Here is a 22209-nt window from a genome sequence, read left to right as displayed (position 1 = left end):
TTTGGATTTTGAAAAAGCCTAATTTGTATCAAGTGCAAAAACAAGAATACTACCTTGTGTGTGTCTCTGAATTTACTGATCTCTCTTGATATCAGGTCTCTTTTGTCTTCCTCCATTTCTATAGCATTTATATCCTCCTAAAAAACAAGGGGGACAGGAGTAAAAGCATTAACAGCCATCTGTACAGACATAGGAGAACAAGAGAAAAGCTGAAGGTTAGAAGTTTTCAACCAGTCTTGCAAGAGAAAAATAAAGTCCTTCTGCAGTACCAAACCTGACAGTCTGATGTTAATGAGTGGAAAAAAAAAAAAATCAGATGGACAAGAGTCACAAATCTGGCAACTAGCAGTAAACATAGTCATTGTCAAAGCCTACAATGTAAACGAACCTTGGTGATGAGTGGATAAGGTATCAGTGGGGCCACTGGAAATCTGCGGAAAATCTGCGGAAAAATCCACGGAGATTTTTTTTTTTAAAAATTGATTGCACACTACTCTGAAAAACAATGTTTTGTATGTTTGTACTACAATGCAATATTGTATTGCTGTGATCTCATTTCTTTGATTCAACAAAGTTACAGAAGAACCTCGCTAATTCTCCCTTTGCTGAACTACTTACAAACACATAGTGATGTCTCATGTTAGTAAGACTTCACTGAATTACAAGTGTACTACAGGATATTAGTATGCTATGGTAGCATCAGAAACAAGGCTAAGCTACACTTGCCAAAATAAATATGTATATTTGCAGTGGGTATGTCTTGATTTCATTTACTCGCTAATTCGCAGAATTTGGTAGATTGCACCTGCTCTTATGGTTAGCGCGAATTAGCGAGGTTCCCCCGTGCTTGAAATTGAAAACCAGATTCCACTCACTCTCAGCTCCCCACACACATTTTCAACTCCCCCACAGCAGTCATGCCTTCACCCAGAAGAACTAATAGCCTCTGCTGCTAACACCAGCGGGAGTCATCTCCACACCAAGCCCTTGAGGGGACAACAGCCCCAAAGCTGGTGAGTTTCCACACCCCCCTCACCGCCCCCACAATGTATCTGCATCCACCTTCCCTTTCCCCCCCACCCTCACAGTCTTGCTCTCCCCTCTCCTTTATGGACAAGAGAACAAGAAGCTAGTACCATCTCTTCACTCCCACCTCTATCCACACAGGCCAAAGATGGCAACTTCCAAGTTTCTTGTCTTCCTTCCCAGTACGGAAAGGATGATGGGGTGCAATTTCAACCCACAAGTGCTGCGTATTTTACAAGCGCTCATTTGGCTACTCAGCTGGCTCAGATTAGCAAAGTTCTATACAACACAGAGCTAAGAAAATATTGCTCTGTCTCAGGGACATACCCAGCACCCAGCTCTCCATGACTGCAAAGGCCTCTTACAATGTTTAACTACCTGGCATTATTCATGGCCATATATATGTATATTTACCCACAGGATAATACACATTGCAACAGCACTTGCAACAAAAAAATACAGCTGATAGCATTAAACAGTGACTCATTTGCAAATTGTCATCAAGGAAAACATCTTCTCCCAAAGGGAGGGAGAAGAAAGAAAAACAAATTCTCAGCTCAGCACTTTTATACCTCAGGTTGGCCATGACTAACAATATTGTGGGAAGACAGACTTGCTCCCTGAGGGAGATGTTTCTTGCACCACATTTAAACTCCACAAGCATTTGAAACTGCATCATTGCCTTGGAATAGGTACTTTGCAGAAGACTTAAGTGGGTAAAAATCTTGGTCAAACAATTTTCCAATCTCTTTTATCTCTTTCCAATTCTCTTTCATATAAGGTGCAGAATGTTAAGTGGGAAAGCCCATTTTCCCATGGTTAGAAACTTTGCTGGAAAAGCTAAGTCTGAGTTTGCTTATCCTTGTTCCCCCTTCTTCATTTTGCTTTAATCCATAAAAAGATCATTCACAGAAGCAGGTCTAAACCAGAACATTCATTCCTGCTTAACATGTTTTTTTTTTCGCATTTCACAAGGATAGGAAAGCTGGCTGACCAAATCCAGCCAAACTGAGATGTGTTTAGAAGTGATTTTGTAAGGCAGGAAGATTACAATGAGCCTTTCATCCCCAAAGGATCCCTTCAAGGACATACACAACTAATGAAGTGCTTCCACATATGAGTAGACAGCTGCAACCAGTTGGATCAAGGCACACTACAAGAATGCATTCAAAAAGCAGAGAGAAGTATTTTGTCAAAAACTACCAAATTTGTGGCATTACAATAGTGCCCTGGCATCTTTCACTGGAAGTGGATGGTATGCAGGAACTCTTTACGGTTGTTTTTTAAGTTCTTATTGAAAAACCCTATATGCACATACAGATTAAACTGCACTAAATTCAGTATTTCCACCTTCAGAGGGATGAAAGGTCGGTTCAGTCCTGCCCAGATTCAAACCTGTTGTTCCAAGAAGTTTATGTGCTCAAATCCCTAAACCATCCTGAAGGGATGGTGTCTATAACTGACTAGCTTTCCGCTCAAAAAAAAAAAAAAAAAAAAAAAAAAGAGGAATTGCTGCTGACATCAATGCTTGTTGATTTGTTTTCTCATCAGAAGTTTAGGTTTAAAGTATTTGCACAAGGTTTGGCCATTATATAAAGGTGAGTTGAAGAAAAAAAATCTGTTTTGTCCAAAATCAAAACACATACGTCCTCCTTCTTTTCCTTTTTCTTCTTCCTGGGGTGAGAGTCAGATTCCTGGGAGGGGGCATTGAGCTCGCTGGAATATTCTCGTATTAAGACTTCAATGGCCCCTTTAATTATCTGATCTCTTCTCTTTGTTTCCTCATCCAGTGCTTCATCATCATCATTTGTTGTCTCTGGTCTGGAGTTCTAAGGAAAAATGGCAAAGTAACAGGACTTAACAAATTGAGAGTAATAGTTGTTTTATCAGAAGTTCACCTTTCATCATCACATTCATGCCCCTACAGTATTTACTATAAAAAAGCAAAACCCCAAACAAACAAAAAAAAACCATACAAAAAAAAAAACCAAACAACTCACCACATGAAAACCAAACCACCTACAAATACAAGTAATTATCAATTGCATTATATTAGTCAGATCTTTTCACACTGGCAATACCACAGTTTACTGCACAGTTTTATGGAATGGATGCAGAGAGCAAGTGTAGGATTGTATAATAAAATACCATACTAAAATAGGAACACAAAAATGGTGATTAAGGCAGTAGACAGGAAAAGAGAGAACACCCACACGCTCCCAGAAAGGCAATCACTATAGTGCAGCTCTTAGACAAAAGTTTTGCCTTTTATGTTCCAGAACTTCAAGTCACTTCAACAGCAGCTCCTCCAAGCCTTCTATTAAATGCCATGCAATACAAATGCCTACCTAAAACTTCCAAGCTGCAACTTCAAATTGGAAAACTATATTAATGAAACATCATTAGGGAAAACATTCCTTGAACAACAAACTATTTTTAAAATTATTGTTGATCAAGTACTTTGCAGTTCCTCATCTTTTTGCCCCTTTCAACCTTGTAGGGAGGAAAAGGAACACAAAGAAGTGCCTTTCCCTAAATATTACATGAAAGCATAGAAAGATGATGTGCACACCAAGCAAGGTAGCCCACCTCTCAATCCCCTGAATCTTTTAGAAAAATGGAATCTCACCTGAGAATCCAGCTGGGTATCCCGTCAAACGATAGGTGGTGGGTGGAGTGAGGGGGAGGGAAGGGTCTGATGGAGCAGCAGCTAAGAATGAGGGGGAAGGGAGGATTCAGTTGGAGCTGAAGAAGCTGCCAGGCCAAGGAGCAGCAGGCTGAAAAGAGCTAGAAGGTGGTGACAGGGGGTGGAATTGAAGAGATCCAGGGAGAAGAAGTGATCAGGGAGAGCAGGTAATAAGATAAAGGTTTGCTTGGTGTGTCTCTGTATGAAATCATGTTGTAGTTTATATGTTTGATTTCTTAGTTCAAAATATTTGAGAAAATTTGAAACTTTTGGATCCAAGTGGCACCAGCACACCAATGATGGTATGAAAGGAATTGCAAGCAGTTTGATCACAATGCACTTCATCAATACTCCTCAGCAATTCACAGCCTTTCTTAGCACCACCACAAAAAGGAGCAAAAAACCAGCCAAATCCAATAAGACCCAACAAAAACCATGGAGTTAATCTCATTCTACCATACATTTCTCCTATGGTTGCCTTCACCAAAGTCACAAACAGTACCTGCTGCTGTATTACCATCAATCCCCCCAGACTGACTATAACTTGCAGAAAACAAAATTCTGGAGAGATGTACAAGAACTCCAGAAATACTTTAAAGCTTGTTTGCAACATCAGCTGTGAAACACAGTATCACAGGTGATGCCAACATGAAACAAGGAAGTAAGAATGAAAAGGCAGTCCAATCAAGCCCTTACCTAGGCCAAGAGCTCATACAGTACTCCATTCAAACCTCACAAAGTTAGCACTCTGCTTTCCTAAGCCATTGGATTTCATCCCAAACACATGGCGTCCAGTCAAAAATATGTCAAGAACTGCAAGTCATCATTATGCCTCTACTTCTGGTTAGGTAAAATGAAATAAAAGTATCCATGTTTCCACTATAATCTACATGTATTTAAGAAAAATTCCAAACTGAAATTTTTAAAATTTTTTGCTACAGCATGATTAGAATTTTTAGTTTTCTAAACTAGAGCCTCTTCTCACTTTGATCTTACTGAAAAAAACTGGTTTTAAGTGGTATCTTAAAGCACATAAAAAACCTTTAGGAGTTAGAGACAAAGCCCAACTTGATTTGGGTTGAAATACAGCAAGTTTCTTTCAGCAAAGAAACAGACACCATTAACTTCAATGCAAGCTTGTCAATTAAGGTAGCTTTGCATCTCAATAAGAAGTCAACATAGCAAATATCAGCAATTATTCCAGAGCAGATCTTTAGCTTCAGAAAGGGATAGTACAAAAGCAAATTTCCCCTCTACTAAACGTCTGAAAGCAGCCCACTGCCTGATATCTGTCTCTTCTAGTGAAGGATCTACTTCTTTCCTTTTCAGTACTTGTTTGGAAAGATCATCAATTCCCCTCAGACAGCAAATTTACAGATTGACAGAGTAACTTCTTCTAGGGTTTCAGCACATTCAAGAGTTTCTAAACAAAAATGAGGCAACGGAATCAAAACATACAGCAAATATTACTGCACTTCATAAAGAATTACAGAAGTTATTCTAGAAATGTAGTTGTAGCTTGCAGGTAAGCAAGCTTCAAACACTATGGAATTAAGAGCTGACATTTCTCTGCCTTTCAACATATCTTCAGACTCACTAATGTGAATCTGGCAGAATCCTAAAATTAATAAAAGACACAGAAAGAAGTAGAAACTGAGACATGCTCACAATCTGATCTAGAAAGCAACGTCACACTGACATTCTACTAAAAGAATGCAAATCACACATTATATACATACCCCATTAGATGCCTTTTTCTTTGCTTTCCATTCATCTAGCTGAGCCTTTGTCTTTGCATCAACTTTGACCAGCAGCTTCTTCTCGCCAATCTGGAGGTCATGGAGTAGTCTCAGTGCTCGTAAGGTAGAATCTGGCTCTTTGTACTCACAAAATCCAAAGGCTGAAATGGATGATTGAAATGAGAAATAAACACATTAAAGTTCTTCAGGTAATTTACTTTGTTTAAAAATGTGTTTTAAATCAATAGACTTGGAACACAGGCACTTTTTAAAAAAAAGCCAGGAGTACACATCATAAAAACTCAATGTTCACCCACCAAACTCATCTTTGATATAATTATCAGTCCAATAAATAAGATGGAACCAGTACACACATTGTAGATGTCCCATGCCTGGAAACTTCCATGGTCAGGTTGGATGGGGCTCTGAGCAACCTGATCCAGTTGAAGATGTTCCTGCCCTTCAAAGGGAGTTGGATTAGATGAACTTTAAAAGGTCCCTTCCAACTCAAATGACTATGATTGTGTTTGTAAAGCTTTTGATATATCTGTCTTAACTAAGAAATGCAGTCTATATGATGACATCTCAGGTGGATTTGCAATTGTCTGATGATCAAGGGCATCAATCAACAGCTCGTTGTTAAACTAAAGGGAAGGGTTTCAATCTTTCAGACATTCAAACTAGGTTCTTCACAACAGTTACATAAAAGTGTTAAATGAGAAAAACATTTTTGACAGCAAAATAAAAAAGTGTGAGAGATAAAAAAGCTGAAGAAACTGAACTACATCCTTAAAAAGAAAAAAAAAAAAACCCATAAATCCAGCAAGATACAAAACCAGCAAAAAAATAGTAACCAAAATGGTTTCCTGCAGTCACTTTGGAAAGGTCACAAAAATTAAAACAGTTCAACTTGACAATAGGAAAGGACAATTTTACATCAGAAAAACCTCCTTCATGGAGAAGAACAATACATATTATTGGAAGTGGCTTGTAAAAGTGTTAGAAAAGTATCTTTCTTTGGGGCTAAGTCCAAAGAGGGAAAGCTTTCTCAGGAATAGTCTATAAAATCATTCAGCTTCAGAAAAGAAAGGTAAGCAAACTAGGCTCCCAAGACATCTTTCAATTTAACCATTCTTAATTATATTATTTTATTCTCAATTCCAGAAAATACTAGTCCTTTACTAGAAAGCATTTCACAGCTATCATATTACAGCATCTTAAAATGTTAAATTAAGAACAGCAAAGCGTCACAATAGTAAAATGCTGCCAGTTAATAAAAAAAAGTATATCTAGAGATTTTGAAAAACATGAACAGTTACCTTGAAGTTTTCCAGATGCTCCTTGCACTCTCTTCCAACTCAAAACCAAACCACATTTCTGCAATTAAGAGAAGCATCATTAATTATTATGTTGAAAGCATTACAAAAATGTGACCACTTTTTGCAAAATATTATAAAATTAAAACAGGGTAAACTCTACTAAAAATAAAATATGTCTATATTCATAGACATCTATATTGTCAAAAAGCTGTACTCCCCTATTATTGGATTCAGGCATAATAGGCTGCTATTCCAGTGAGTGGGAATAGCTCTACTTTAAGTTTCAATACAATGCTTGTGGGTCCTTTATTCATCAGCCAGGGATGAAATGCAGCAAGCAGTCTGCTGTACTTACTGCTAGAAGCTGCCGTATGAGCATGTCTGAGGCTTTCTCTGAAATGTTGCCTACAAAAACAGTAGTAGTGGGACCGCAGTTTTCATCGTTTTCTTTGTTCTTCAAGCCGGGGTGATCTTTTCTGACTCCCAAGTGTTTTCCAACCATAGACACTGTGGTAGGAACTAACACCTATAAAGAGCAAGAGAAATTGTAAAATAAAGCACTGGACGTTTGTTTTTTTTTTTTTTTTTTAATTGGTAAGACATGAGACTTGGGGATCTGCACTTATTTCAAATTTGAATTTTCATACAAACCTCAGGCTTATGGAGTAAAACACCAATAAGTAGTTCAGGCTTTAATACTTTCTACAACACAAAAAAGATGGCCATTTTTTGGCAAAGGAAAGTAACAAAAGATAACTGAACACAGCCACTGAAGGTCTCAAGGTGAGCATACAGTAACATTAGGTATTATTTCTCCTACAAATAACAAGTTTGCAACATTTGAGTCACTGGAAGTTGAATTACCTTACCTAATACTGTAAAAACCAAGGTGTGAATAGAAAAGTAACTCTGACTCAAAGGCTTCAATGGACACATGACACATGATCTTAAAGCTTCCACGCAGTGAATAAACACTACTGCTTTATTTAATAAACACACAACACAAAGTCTCTTTGGGTTAAGGAGCAAACATCTGTAAGTTAACTGTACAAAGACAGGCAGGACCATCTGCTCCATTTTGCTACACTTCTTTCACCTAAGAGTTAACAATTCTTATGCATAGTCTCTCTTCTCAGAACACCCTTCTAGAAGTGTCACTTACTAAAAGTTATTCTAATCACAAAACTGAAAAATAAATTTGTTTCAGTATCTCTGTCTTAAACACACTGGTTACCATGAACATACCCTCCAGTAGGAGATAATACAAGCTATCCAAAAATCCTGTATTTTGGGGAGATTTCACTCCTGCAAAATCACACAAATGGTAACTCACATTGAAGTCGAGAAGTAATGTTTATATTTTAAAGTGCACTTTTTTCCACCCAATAATCATAAACCTCCCTTCCGACTTGAAATTTGTAAGATAGACAAAGAAACCTTTCATTTGCTTTTCCACAGATGGATATTACATGCAACTATTCCTTTTCCTGCAACATGGAGACAGCAACCTTATCTGTAAGCTTGTCAAATCACATCTTTTTGGACAACCTAGCAGTGCTGTGCGATGGCCTCACACAGCTGGATGAGGCAATGCCTTCAGGGTACTGTGTCAGGGCTACAAACTCCAGAGTAAGAGACCTGGAACCTCCCTGATCTAACTGTACTGCACAGGAAGAGCACACATGATCCAAAGACAAAGCCTCTCACTGTATTTGAGAGGAGTGTGTCTTCTTGCAAGAACAGTAACTGCTTCACCTCTGCAGCTGGTGTCTCCAGACATTACTTCAAACTTTGTCTAGGTGAGAAATTAGTGTAACATTTGCATTATAGCTGCATTTAAAATTAAGCATCTTCTTTCATAATACAATTCTGACAGAATAGAGCAAAACAAAAACACTGGTGACATATATCAAGTTTTATTCTCAATTTTATTTGGCTATCCCACATCCCTACTGTAATACTTACAGTTGGAGCAGGAGCCATGATGCCCATTGGTACAGGAATCATAGGGGTCCCTGAGAAAGACAATACATTAATATTAGTCTGCCCTGCTGAGAACTGATGAATACAAATGGAATCACTGCAGACATGATTTTCAAACTAGACAGCAATTTTGGTCAACAAAGAATTTCACAGTACTGATTACCAGTAATTCCTCAAGCATTCCAAGGAAGCATATATAACATATCATAGGCATCCTGGTCACTTTCTGGTATTACCATTTCAACTCTGTCATACACAAATCTATTTTCAGAGCATAATCAAGCCACAGTATTGTTCTAGAAGACAGTGGGGTGATAAATGAGGCAGGGAATTCCTGAGAGCAAAGGCAGCTGATGCCCTACAGATGATCTCGTTCCCAGCTTACACAATTCCCACAAGTGCAATGGTTTTTGCACATGGCTATAGGGATGAGGTCCTGTAGAGAATGGCACCAGGCTTCATGCCACTATTTATGGAATAGCTTAATAAAGGCAGCATAAAAAAATCTCTATTGAGAAGCTGCTGAATACTTCACTTGGCAGTCTCCAATACCTAATTTAGAAAACCACAGAATTTTAATAATGTTCATTAATTCATATTAAACAGTATTTTAAATTAATATTTAATGAGATGAAACCTATTTTACACTACCAAATTCACTAGCAGCTTTAAGCACTTTCATAAGCCAATATCTGATCATAAGAAAGGCTCTTTACATGCCAGCTGCTAGAGGTTAAATATATTAAATGAATGGATTTCATCAAAACTACTTGTTGATCAGCAGACACACTGAGACTTGAGAACAGCGAGGTCAATCTCATGCTCTTCACAGGAATCCTATATCTCCTTTGTTTTTTCCATTCTACAGACTTCCATTGTTTTTTCCCTCTCAATCCTTCCCTTACTGTTGTATTCAAAAAATTCAGAAATTTGTATTCAGAAATTTGTTGTATTCAAAAAATTTTTAACAAATTTCTGCAACATACTGCCCCTGGATTTGCTCCCCCTTTCTCTAGTGTTTAATCTTGAAATACTTCTCCTCAGACATCCTTTCCAGTTTTTTCCTCATCCACTCTGGTTTTGCTTTATTTATGTTTTTATTTTCTCCAGCTCTCAATTCTCTTCCTCAGTCCCTTCATATTAAGGTCATACTAACTCTTCTTCCTCCAAATCATTTAGACAATCAAAACTGTTTTGCTCTCCCATGTTCTCTGTTTTAATACACCACAGCATCTGACAGGCTGTAGCAACGACTCACAAGCAAGACTGGTCGTGCAGCTCTATAATTAATATAATTATCACAATGGCTTTTAAACTTACAGCTCAGCAAACACATTTGTGTTATCACTGATAATTCTATGAAGCTATCTGCCCAATGTTTAGCAGAAGCCACAAAAATCCACTGAAATATTGGGCATGTCTGGAAATGTAATGACCATAAAGGCATCATTTAGCTGCTACACAAAAGCTTGATGCACCTACAGTTTTGACTAAGGCCTACAGACCTGGTCTCTGCAACCCAAGGCTGCCCAGCCTCACAGAACAGCACCTACATGACTTCACTGGTGAAGCAGCTGCTTCATTAGGAAAGGCTGCACACTCTGAGACTCTTCAAGTGTGGAGGTTTGCAAGGCATGGAACGTGGCTGAGGTGAACAGAACCACTAAACTCAACCCGCCCGACTCCCACATCAGAACTGGGGCAGGAAGGAGACACTGAGTAGGGAACCAATTTAAAAACAAACTTCAGAGAGTAGCACTTTTCACAGCAGTTAATGAACTTTTCAAATTTGTTTTAAGAGGTGACAGAGATGAACAGAGTAAAAAAATTCCAAAATGTTCACAAATGACAGGTCCAGAAGAAGACAAAGAACAACCAGAAAATCATATTCTACTACCCAATGCTACCAGTGCATGAAGAAACAGACTCAGAAAGCAGACAGGCATACAGGCCCACCCTAAATGCTGCCTTCTAGTCCCACACACTGCCCACACACTGCATCAGCCTATATGGACTGCAGGTCCCACCTACTACAGCATTTCTGGCATGCAAAATTGGGTTTTTTACACCTTAGTGGTATCCAGTAATGTTCAGAGATTTATCAGAATCACTTCCTTATCAGATCTTCCACACTAATATTGGGAAATGCTAGAACTTCCTGTTTTTAGCAACTGTATTTTTAAGCAAAACAAACCACCCTTCCGATCTTCATTATTATGCAAGCAAACTACTCCAGCTGAAACTCTTCAAAAAATTACAGGCTGAGGTAACTAAGACATGAATTTTTCACCAAACAGCTAGCTAAAGATAATATTCTAAGTCACTAAAATTGTGATCTTACATATGGACTAAATTCAGAGCAGATTTCATAAAATCTGTGGCATTTTCAGCTCTACTGATGTTCTTATACTAAGAAGTGAGATCTACATCCTCTACAAGTCAAAATATGTTGTCTGCACAGGCAAGCAAATCATGTTTCTCTTATGCAGACAAAAGCTTCATTCTCACCTAATAACCAGTCTTCTCCACTCTACATACTATTCAGATTCCTAATATGAGACTAATATAAACTCAGATTCCTAAAATGAGACTATTTAAACGCAACAAGAGAACAAAACCTTCTTTGCACACATTCTAAGAAGTAAAATGTTCATAGCCAAAAATTATAATAGACATTTAAAAATATATTTCAGAAAGATTTTTTTAAAGTATCTGGTGTTTTATACACTAGTATATACAAATTGGAGCTAGAAAAAATAAGAGGTATTATTTTAAAATTCAACCCGAAATTTTTGACGGCAGGATGCTACCTAAGCAAGAGCTCTTCCTTTATCAGAAAATAGGTAACATCTCACAGTTGTCAAGAAAAATGTTTAGAAAAATTAATGCAAGTAAAATTAGCCTAATAAATGATGTGCAGAAATTTTTTTGTAGTTCACCCATCTGTTTTTTGAATGTCTCTCTTGTCTATAGAACACTCCTGTACAACACAGTTTAAGACAATATAGACAACACAGGAGTTATTTTCTGCAGTTCTTGTGATGAATTCTGAAGAGGTAATTCTCTGATGTCTTCCCCTCTCCCACCTCAAGTCATCATTACGTATACTCACAATACAGAAAAAAAGCTGTTCCAGACCAACAAGATAAAATCTCAACTCAAAAACCAGAGGCTGATCTTAGAGATGAACAAAGAAAAAAGGCAGGAATAATTTTGGGAAGATCAGAAGAAATTATAAAGCTAACTATAAATTTGCAAGATGTTTAAAGGAAAGAATACAAGAAGCAAAATAAAAGAAAGTGGGGCATTAAAATAAAGAAAAACAACTCAAAAAAGTTGAGTTGAAAGTTACTCCTCTATGTTCACTTCACACATACTCAGCATACTCAAGAGTTTCCAAAGGCTATTACAATGGATTACTGTCAAAACACTGGCTTTGGAACACCTAATATAAACAGAAATCAGCACTCAGCTTCAGTCTTGAATACAGGCTCAAGAAAAGTCCAGTATTTCATTTCTGGTTAAATGTAAACAGTTCTTGGTAGACCAAAAAGAGCTTGCTCACATGACATTCTCTGTGGGAAAACTAGAACCTCAACTGCAATGTACACAAATCTGAGTTACGAAGATATATTATTTACAAAAGTTCCTGGCTTTTAAAGGAATTCAGAATAATAGAAAGAAATTAAATTCTACAATACTTCCATATATTAATATAACTTACCAGGAGGTACAGGTGGAGGAAAACCAGGAAACTGTGGAGGTGGGATCCCAGGGGGAAGCGTTGGGATTCCCATAGGAGGGCGATTCAAATGAGGTGGAAAAGACATTCTTGCAGTCACAATCTGAAAAAAACAGAGAAGGAAACTTATAGTCAGTTCCTAAACGTGAATTACAAAAGCAGCGAAGTGGTAAATGTCTGTAATTATTTAAAATTTTTATATGGACATTCAGCTACAAACTAGAACTTATTTTTTCAACTTTTTTCCCTCCCAGCTATTCATTATGTTAGATGTAGTAGAAGTCTTCTCTCTCAATTAAAAACAGCACTTCTAAGGAAGTGTTTCAGAATGAACTGAAAAACAAAGCTATATCTGACTCCTCATACCAATAAGAGCATTTAAGTTTGTACAGTTTCTTTAAAATAAAGCTATCTTTGCAGTATTAGAAAGCAAAACTGATCTTGTAACACATTTTCAATAAAGCAAGTAGTTCTGTTGTACAAGAAATGATCACACACAATACAACTGTAGAACAAGACACCAGAAAGAAGTGGAACATTTGCAATGCTCAGCACCAATGGGAGTTGTATTTAAGATGACATTGGGGAGATTCTCAAATCCCAGCAAAGAGAGAGTTAAAAGCTTGAAAGAGGGTTCTGTGATCTATTTTTAACTCAACCCAGTCCACAAATCTCCTAGAGCACAACTTGGACATTAGCCCATGAGCTGAGGGTCAACATGCTCCCACAGAGAGTAAAGATCATTTCAAACATCCTTTTCTATTCAGATTATTATTTTACATGCATATTACTGACCCTGAAACAGAGACCAACCAGTCATGAAACACTCAAGATCACCCTTAATACAACTAAGGCATGCATTCTTGCTTCCAGCACAGTTTCGGTAACCTTACACAGTCAAGTCTTCATGGAAGGCTTTAGGCCCTCAGGTCTAAAAAAACCCAAACTGGTCACAATATTACTGCTGAGCATATACCTACATTCCCAGTGCAGTGAGGAAGCACTGGAGAAGTTCACACACAGTGGATCATGTGGATATGAATCATGAAGACACAGTATCACAAGTGACAAGAACCCAGTAAGCTGCCGGCAGAAACGCTTCCGTTTCTCATTGGGCTCTACAGACTGCCTCACAACCCACAGTGACAGATCTGCACTGCAACTGCTTTCCAACAGTCAGCCATCAGCCAAAACTGAAGCAAGGCTGTCTGGAGAAACAGAGTTATGGTAAGCAAAATCCTGATGCATGCAACAGAACTGTAGATTGTAACATGCTTTCTTCAAGCCAGGAACACAATGGCACGGAACATTTTTTTGTTCTTTGCTGGAAACAGATGTACCTTCCAGACTTGCTCAAGAGCAAAGCCATTAGTATTAAAATCTAGAAGTAAAAGACAGTATCAGTACTCTACCATAATAGCAGGTACATCTGAAAGATGTAAAAAATTTTAATAACATAACCACATAGAAAAACTTTATTCCCTCAGATTCTGGAAACAACTACAAGAGATAAACATATATAGCAGACTGGAAAGGATGAAAGAGAAACCCAGATGTATTTCATAATACCTTCTAACACAAGAATGTACTTATTCTGGTCTAAGAACATATATGTAACCCTATGACATAATTCATCCAAGGAAACATTTACAACTACCTAAATTACACAAGGTATGTGATGAGGGCATTCATTGACCCCTAAGGGCATTTATCAATATACCACCAAGCAAAACAATGAACACTCCTGTGACACAAGGTCTAAGATGGCAGAAGAAATAAGAGAGAAAATGTAAAATTTTTCAAACAATTCAATAAAGCTTTTATGAAATCTAATAAAGATAAAACCTCCCCTCCTTTTTAGAATCCATATGCCAAAGAACACATTTCCTTTCTGCAATTCCTGAATTTTTAAAACTGTATAAGTAAAGAAAAGCAGCAAATAGGTATACCATATTATTTTTTAAAAAGTTGCTTATTGTCTCCTCAGACTACATGTACATCAGCTGACATTCATCTAGAATCTGGCACTTGTATGGTATGGAAGGGAACAGAACTCCCTTACCTGCCTTGGTATTACTAGAAACTTTGACATGCACAAAAAAATAACCAACAGAAAACCCACAAAATTAAGATCTTTAAGGCTCCCAATTCTTACCTACATTTCAAGCTGAAAAACAACTGGATGAAATTCAAAGCTATTTTGGGGCAGATGGTACAAACAATAAGCTACTGGGTCTGAAATGATTCTAAACCGGCTACAACAGAGTGGCATCATCGGAGGTCCACACAATGTTAATGTGTGGTCTGTAAAACATGTAAGAATAACTGGGGAAGTAATTTTCCAGGCTGCCTGTAGGTGCAACCCCTTCTCTCGCTCTGATAAGCACTTTATCTGAGCCATCACTTTGGAGATGCCAACAAAAAAAGCCTGGGGACTAAGAAGTGCATCAGTTCTTTGAATTAAAAGATGCTCAAACATACCATAGCCAGTGGATGTTAAATATGCACAGAGAAGGAACTGTTTGGTTGGGGTTTTTTTATAATTTAAATTAAAAACCCAAAGATTTAGCAGTCAACTAAGTTACTGCTGCTGCATAAAAGGAGAAAAGCAGTAAGAAGCGAACAAACTTAGTCTTTCAATCTTTTTGGGCAGATGATGTGGAGCACATTGTTACACACAGGGCTTCAAAAGTCCATTTCAAAGCATTCCCTTCTTTCTCTCCCCACTCCCCATAGCTGTACAATTACTTTCACAGCAGCTAGAAAGCTGTTTTCTTACTGACTTAATTCTTACATGGACCAATCCTAGCAACTCTGCTGCCTGTGGCATTTAAGATCAAAACTAGAATTAAGGAAAGCCTGGGTCTCCTTCTCACTACTCTGAGTCACTGCTAATGTGAAAGCAGCAGAGAGAACAGTTGAATTCTGGTTCTGTTAAGAAAGCTGTGAGGACCGAGACACCGGCAGTGAAACTGCTCACTGGAGAAGTGAGAGATCTGGACGAGGGAGGAAGATGCATCCAAGATACCACAATCAAAGGAACTGCACAACACACCCTGAGCAACTACAAATCAAAGGTTAGGTATGAAAATTTAGGAGATGCTAAGCTGGATCTACGTAGAATACACTTGCACACATCTCAGGGACAGCATCTTGAACTTCTCTGCAGACTGTCCCCCTACCCTGCCAGTACAGTTCAGTGATCAATTTCTGATACATTTACTGTGATCTCAGGAATGTACATGGTGATTTTCCAACTTCCCCGATTTATTCAAATGTCTAAGTAAGAAACTAAACGGTCCTGACATATTTTTAAAATCTCAGCTGACTTAAGGAAGTATTGTCTCTAGTGAAACTGAATGTAAGCAGCATGCTTGACAGCTGCAGTTTAACTAGCAGCTCTAAGCAAGAGTTTAACTTGCATGAATGTTACAGTGGTTACAAAAATACTGGAGAAAGAAAAGCAGTGATCAACTGGCCAATTGGTCAATACCACTCAAAATACTGAAACAACATCTTTAACTCCCAAAATGATGGATTTATGTCAGGTCTCAGACTCAAAGTGCAGTCAGTTTAGGCTGTATGCACCAGCAAGCAACACAACAGGAACAAGTCTGTTAAACAAAACTAATGGAAGTTTAGACCCTCATGTCTACACTACATGTTTTGGGGAGGCCCACCCCACTAAAACAAATGCCAGTTTGTAGGTACAAGTGCATTTTTGAATATATTTTCATCCAAAAGGAATCCAGCTTATGCACTGGAATAGCACAAACCAGTATGAAATGAACTTCCTAAGTGATGATGACTGTGAGACTTCCTTCAAGAGCACACCCTTGATCCAAGTGAACACAGTAACACAGGTGAACACTTTATTAGCCTTGGGCCATTTCTCTAAGCTGCAGAATAATTATAAAATGGATGGCAAAACACCTAAGCTTACTTTAGGCAGACCCAGCTCAAAAACAGCCTGAGCTACTAAGGCAAGTGCTACATAAACATAGCTATAATATTCCAGGTTCAACTTTGGCCCAGAAGGAATTCAGCTGCTTTCTGCACTGCACTTCTGACTTAAGTCCTGGTAGAACCAAGCGACACGCAGAGCAATCTGCATCAATTTCCTGAAACTTGAAGGGAGTACAGGGATATATCCACAGGTTCTAAGGTCTGGTAAAATCCATTGAGACTGGTTAATCCTGTCATGGTGAGATCCCTGCTGGGATGGAGCTCTGTCCACTAGGAACATGCTGGCTCTGATTTACAACTGAGCAAATGCAGACAGCTCACCTTAGGGCCAGAATCAAGTGTCTGAGGGCACAGAGAACTCAAAACTACAATGAAACAAGGGTCACCACCACCCAGACACTGCTGCCCTGCTCTTCCTCATCATCTCTGACTCCTAGAAGTCCCAGTAAGAGGGGACTGAGATTACACTGGTCTGGCTGCACTGTTAGCACAGTAATTTCTTTTTAATCATAGTATTCTTTTAACCTTCTGTATTACTGACACTATTTTTTTTAAAGAGAGGTGAAGAGATATGCCACAAGCAGAACATAAACTCAATAAAAATTTCTGGTAATGAACATATTTAAAATTAACAATTCCATCATCTAGTCAGGGCAGTGTCATAATTCTAAGAGTGTTACAGGATTTATATTACTATCTCTGTTTTCACATCAGAAACTTTATGTGTAAAAGTTTTATTTATTTAAAAACTTGCAAAAACATCTTAACCAATTTCAAAGCACTGAAGTTCCCCGTGAACCAACCAGTTGCACTACTTACTACTGCTACACCAAACAAAGTTAAAACTGACTGCAAAACCCCTCAAGTCTTAATACACAAACAAACTTCATGTGTCTTAGGAATACATACATGAGGTGTCACAGCAACAGTGACAGTATGACTGATATAGTCTGATCTATTTTAACTTCCTTTCAATATTTTCCCAAAACACTTCTTCAGCACCACTAAGTCTGTACCCTTAGTCTAGAATAAGTGGCACAGCTGTGCAGGCTGAAGAAAACATACACAGCAAACCCGTGTGTCAAAGTCTGTTCCATCACACAGGTTTGTGTGTTGCTCTCCACACAATGGGTGGATATTTAAGCCATTCCATTATAAAAACAATCTCGTAGTCTGTCACCCAACAAAGGTGCTGTTTATATTATTACTTGTCATCAAAAAAATCTCCCCTAAAAGAAAAATCTTCTATTCCAAGCCAACTGGATTCCTCAGTGAAAATGACCACTTTCTCAGACAGTTTTCTCCAAAATGGTCGGCAAGTGAAGCAAGATTTAAATGTTAAACACAACAGACATGGGGAGAGATAAAATATATTATAGATTTCCTAAGCTAAGAACAAAAATACTAGTATTTGCTCTAACTTTTTTTTCAGAGGTGATCTAGAAAGAGTTTAGTAATTGCTGTGGAATAGCTGCATCCCACACTGTTATTATGAAGCAGCACAAAAAGCAACGTGTTTACCCCAACCAAAGCCTCAGTCCAAAAGCCCTTTAAGTAGGGATCTATTCAGTATGTAATCAGAACTTTAAGATACTTGATTTAATTCCAAATTCTGTGCCTCTGCACCCATATAAAGCCCTGGTTAGTGAAGTAAGTGACTTTCCATTCTAACTTTGCTATTGACTCTTCCCAAAACAGAAACATGGCTGTGGCATTACAACACTTACATGAACGAGCACTCAGAGGCAGAGAAACAAGCAAACACAAAGCACTCTGATCAATGCCACTCCTTCACAGGGAAAGTAAGAAACTCTCCTATTCTTCCTTTTAATTCGTTCTGAACTCACTCCATAAATGCTGATGCAATACCTGAAGTAATGCTTTCCCACCAGACACAAAAAGGGACTAAAATTCAGTGTGTGTGCATTTTAGTCTGAATGGGCTAAGAAATATAAAACTTATAAGAGCTAACTTTCTCTAAGGCCGTTAACGACCTAAAAAAAGAAACAACAAAACCATCAGCTGTGTTCAGGATATTCCCTGTGTTGAAACAAAAACTCTCCTTCAAGCAGACAAGGTCTTTTTCTTCAACGGAAAAAGACATCATGAGTAAAACACGCCGTGTGCCCATCACAACGGCTCCTGACACGGATGAATCACTCTTGATTATTTTACCTAGACCTGGTAACACGTGTTTTAAGATGACCACGCCAATGCACACTAAGGACAATAACTTCCTTCCCGCAATATACCGCGTTTCCTAGTGTGATCGGTTTCCCCGACGTGCAAAAAAGTAAAAATCCCACCTACAGTCCAAGGCGGCCGGGCCCGGGGAGCAGCGTCGGGCGCCAGCAAAGCTCCGCGCAGGTCTCGGTGCCGGCCGTGCGACGGGCTCCCCTCGCCTCCCGCGGCGCCGCTCCCGAACCTCGGCCGGGGCCGGCGGAACGGAGACCCACGCGTCCCAGCGGGAGAGGAAGCGAACGGGCCTCGCGAGCACCGCCCCGAGGCCGCTCGCCCGTTCCACGCCCCGTCCAGGCCCGAGCCGCCTCCCCAGCGAGCGCCCGCCGCGGCCCAGCGGCCTCGGCCCGGTCCCGGCCGCGCCTCCGCCCAGCGGGCGGCCGAGGCGCCACTGCCGCGCCTCCTCCCTCCCTGCCTCCCTGTTTCCCCCGCAGTCCCTCGGTTCTCACCCTCGGCTGCGGAGCGGGGCGGGGATGGCGCGGGGAAGGCGCTGGGCCGGCTGAGGCCCCGCTAGGCCGCGAACACACCGCGCCGAGCCGCTGCCGCCGCGCCGCGCGGGGTCATGTGAGCCGCCTCTTCCGCCAGCGGCCCGGCGTGCACCGCGCCGCGCCACCACCGAGGCGGCTGTGCCAGAGCGCCCCCGCCGCGCCCCGGCAGTACCGCGGCCGACCATAGAGCTGCCGCCATCTTTGGTGCGGGGGCGGCGCGGGGCCGTGACCCGGCCCGGAGTTCCGCCGTGTCGGGGTCAAGTGTCGCCGGTCGGGGCTAGGGCGGGTGGAGGCCCTGGAAAGCCCCGGGCGAGTGTCCGGCTGTGGGTGGCACGGAGCCTTGCCCGTGTGTCAGCCTTCATGGCCCCCTCGGCCAGGCACTCTGGCCAGGCTGAGGTGCGACCCGCCCGTGACGGTGGTCGGGACGGGCTGTACCGCAGGCAGGGAATCCCCTCCCGCATTGTTTGGGATGCAGCCCAGGATACAACTGACTTTCATGGAAGGTTCCGTGTGCTGTAAAATACCTGAGGATTTACACAGCGAATAGAGCGTGTCTTAGGCAGCTGTGTGCTCATCAGAAAGATGTCACTGTGCTCTTGGGCCTAGCCATGGTCTACAACTGACAGTTTCTCTGACCTACTTTCAGCATTTAAACTACATTGAGAGACAATTTTCAACATGACGTGCAAGACAGTAATTGCTGTAGTTACGCCACTGGTGGCAAGGAGTTGCAAGTGGAAAGAGGAAGTGACTAGGAATGAGAGGAACGTGATCTTACAGATTATTACGAGGTAGACCACAAAATGAACATGTGCATAAATCTGTTTAAAAAATGTTGGATTAGCTAAGGAAAAAAATGTGTTGTATTTTCCGTTGTTTAAAGAAAAGCGTTCAAAAGACAAGAGTCCAATACAAAATCTCCACCTGTAGAATGACTTCTTCAGTACAAAGCAGATTAAAACTACCTGGCTGATGTCATACGGGCTACTGAACAGCCAACAACTGCGTTGGAACTAAGATCCTGTTCATCACCTTGCTTTACCTGATGTGTAAGGTAAATATTTTAGCAATAAGAGATTTAAGAAATATTTCAAGTTTGAATGTAATTTTTTTCTCCCACCAGAAACAGCATTTTTACTTTCTGTTAATTACAGCTTATTCTAAAGAGGTGGCGTTATCGCCCTCAAACTAACAGATATTTAGTAACTACATTACTGACCACTGTTAATATTTAAAATAATTTATTAGCATACCTAAGAAAACCAAGGAAAAGAGAAAGGGCATAACAAAAATTTTCAGAATCTTCTCTGTGTTGTTTTCTCAGACAACAACACCTCAGCTTAAAAATGAAATGTGAATCTTAAACTGATTTGTACTGCTGTAATAACTTTTTATTTACAGGAAAAATTGCAAAGGCTTTGCTTATGTGGAGGTTCATCTTTTTTTTAGCCAAAGAAATAGGCTATTTTGCATTTATTCTTCTTGCACAAATCAACTGTAGCCTTCTGTATCTTTCTTAATCAAGGAAGAACAGCAGCAGAAGCATCCAGTAAATGTAGCTACTTTCCTGTCCTTACTCTTTCTGCTATGGGATTTTAGAATTACCCACCCCTGGTGCCTGTATTATCTTCCTGCCTTTCAGTTATGCAATTGAGATCCCTTTTCCAGATACTGATGACAGTTCACATTCTTCAGGTCTCACTGCAAACTCCAGGATTTTGTGCTCAAGCCAGTCAGGAAGATTGCAGTACATGGCTTTTAATATTAAGGTTAAAATTAAGAGGTGCTCTTTTTTTCTGCTAATTATCTTGTATTTCAAGCATGAGAAATCATTCAAAAAATGTTAGGCAGCACCTTAGGGTACAAGGGTCACATTGTTTCTAGACTATGCATTCTAAACATTTTATATGCGTTTTTTCTTCCCTTCCTCATGTCCTTTAATTGCTCCCTCCGTCACATTACCAGTCTAAATAGAGGCACTTAGAGGAAAATCCCTTAGATGCCAGCCTCATTGATCTCATTCTTTGGCTCCTCTGAATAGCATTGTGAGATTTAAAAGTTTCTACCTCATATGTATTAGTTATATTCATTATTCAGGATTTTTTCAGTCTGAAGACATTTGGTTCACCAAAGCTTTATTCTTACCTAGATGTCAGTCTATTTTGTTAATCTCTTAAATTCTTTTATGCAAAATACCGAGTGAAAATACATTATTGTAACAGCAGGAAAGAGAACAAGGAAGAGAGTTACTGTGCCAGTCTTCAGTCATTCATCATCACTAAGCTGCATGAAAGAAAGAAATAAATAATGTATATGCCTACACGAATATATATATAGTACAATCTAGTATAACAGAAGTACTTCAGCAATGCACTTTACTTCTGAGAGGGCCTCATTCACTCCCTGTGTTAGAAAATTCATTGATGCCTCATTTTTGCAGTAATTGGGCCAGTTGACTCAGTTTTGTGAAATGATGATACTTCAAAGGTAAACTTGCAGTCAGTGCCTTCTACATGGATATCCAGTTTTGTAGTTTAGCTCCCTTTTGAAACTGTCTAAAACTGAAGCAGGGAGGGACACCTTGTAGCTGTTAGTGCTTATCAACATGCAATGTCCACTGAAGGAAAACAGTGCATGTCCCTCCTCTGGTGAAGTAACCGCTAGCATTTGATCCAAACATCCAGCTGAAAACTCTTGTTACTTTAGAAGAGAAATTGCCTGTGCACTGGCTATGCTACAACAAAAATATTTTTGCATATTATCTAAATCAGCCAATGAAAAGTAACTCGCTATTTTCCTGTAGCACCCCATGAGCCAACATGGGGTTGCAGCCACTACAGGCCAAGGTCCTTCCTCACCGAGTGGTTTCTTTGACCGTCTCTGTTTGGCACTCAGCTCCCATTCCCATGGCTCCGGTTTGTGACAGTGAATCTGCCATTTCCTGGCAGGTGTGTGCCTCTATTTTGGATCTGCAGTCTCTTTCAGCTATGTAAATGATGGTTGTTTACCCATAGGCTGAAGC

General features: G+C 39.8%; 1 protein-coding gene across 2 annotated transcripts in view; it reads right to left on the bottom strand.

The window, feature by feature from the left end:
• RBM25 (RNA binding motif protein 25) overlaps positions 1 to 19231 on the bottom strand; it is a 34407-nt gene extending 15176 nt beyond the window's left edge. The window contains exons 1-9 of one of the 2 annotated variants that reach the window (XM_058025716.1): positions 19149 to 19231; positions 12478 to 12598; positions 8736 to 8785; positions 7126 to 7296; positions 6771 to 6828; positions 5452 to 5612; positions 2673 to 2855; positions 389 to 442; positions 54 to 137 (exon numbers count right to left, since the gene is read on the bottom strand). In XM_058025716.1, coding sequence (XP_057881699.1) covers positions 54 to 137; positions 389 to 442; positions 2673 to 2855; positions 5452 to 5612; positions 6771 to 6828; positions 7126 to 7296; positions 8736 to 8785; positions 12478 to 12583 — 867 coding nt within the window. In that variant the 5' untranslated portion in view covers positions 12584 to 12598; positions 19149 to 19231. The remainder of the gene's footprint in view (positions 1 to 53; positions 138 to 388; positions 443 to 2672; positions 2856 to 5451; positions 5613 to 6770; positions 6829 to 7125; positions 7297 to 8735; positions 8786 to 12477; positions 12599 to 19148) is intronic. The other variant, XM_058025717.1, reaches the window with a different exon arrangement.
• Positions 19232 to 22209: the final 2978 nt, after the last annotated feature.

This window comes from Melospiza georgiana, chromosome 6, assembly GCF_028018845.1.
Source record: "Melospiza georgiana isolate bMelGeo1 chromosome 6, bMelGeo1.pri, whole genome shotgun sequence".
Lineage (NCBI taxonomy): Eukaryota > Metazoa > Chordata > Aves > Passeriformes > Passerellidae > Melospiza > Melospiza georgiana.
The sequence above is the reverse complement of the archived record's forward strand: the minus strand, read 5'-3'. Positions and strand labels throughout refer to the sequence as shown.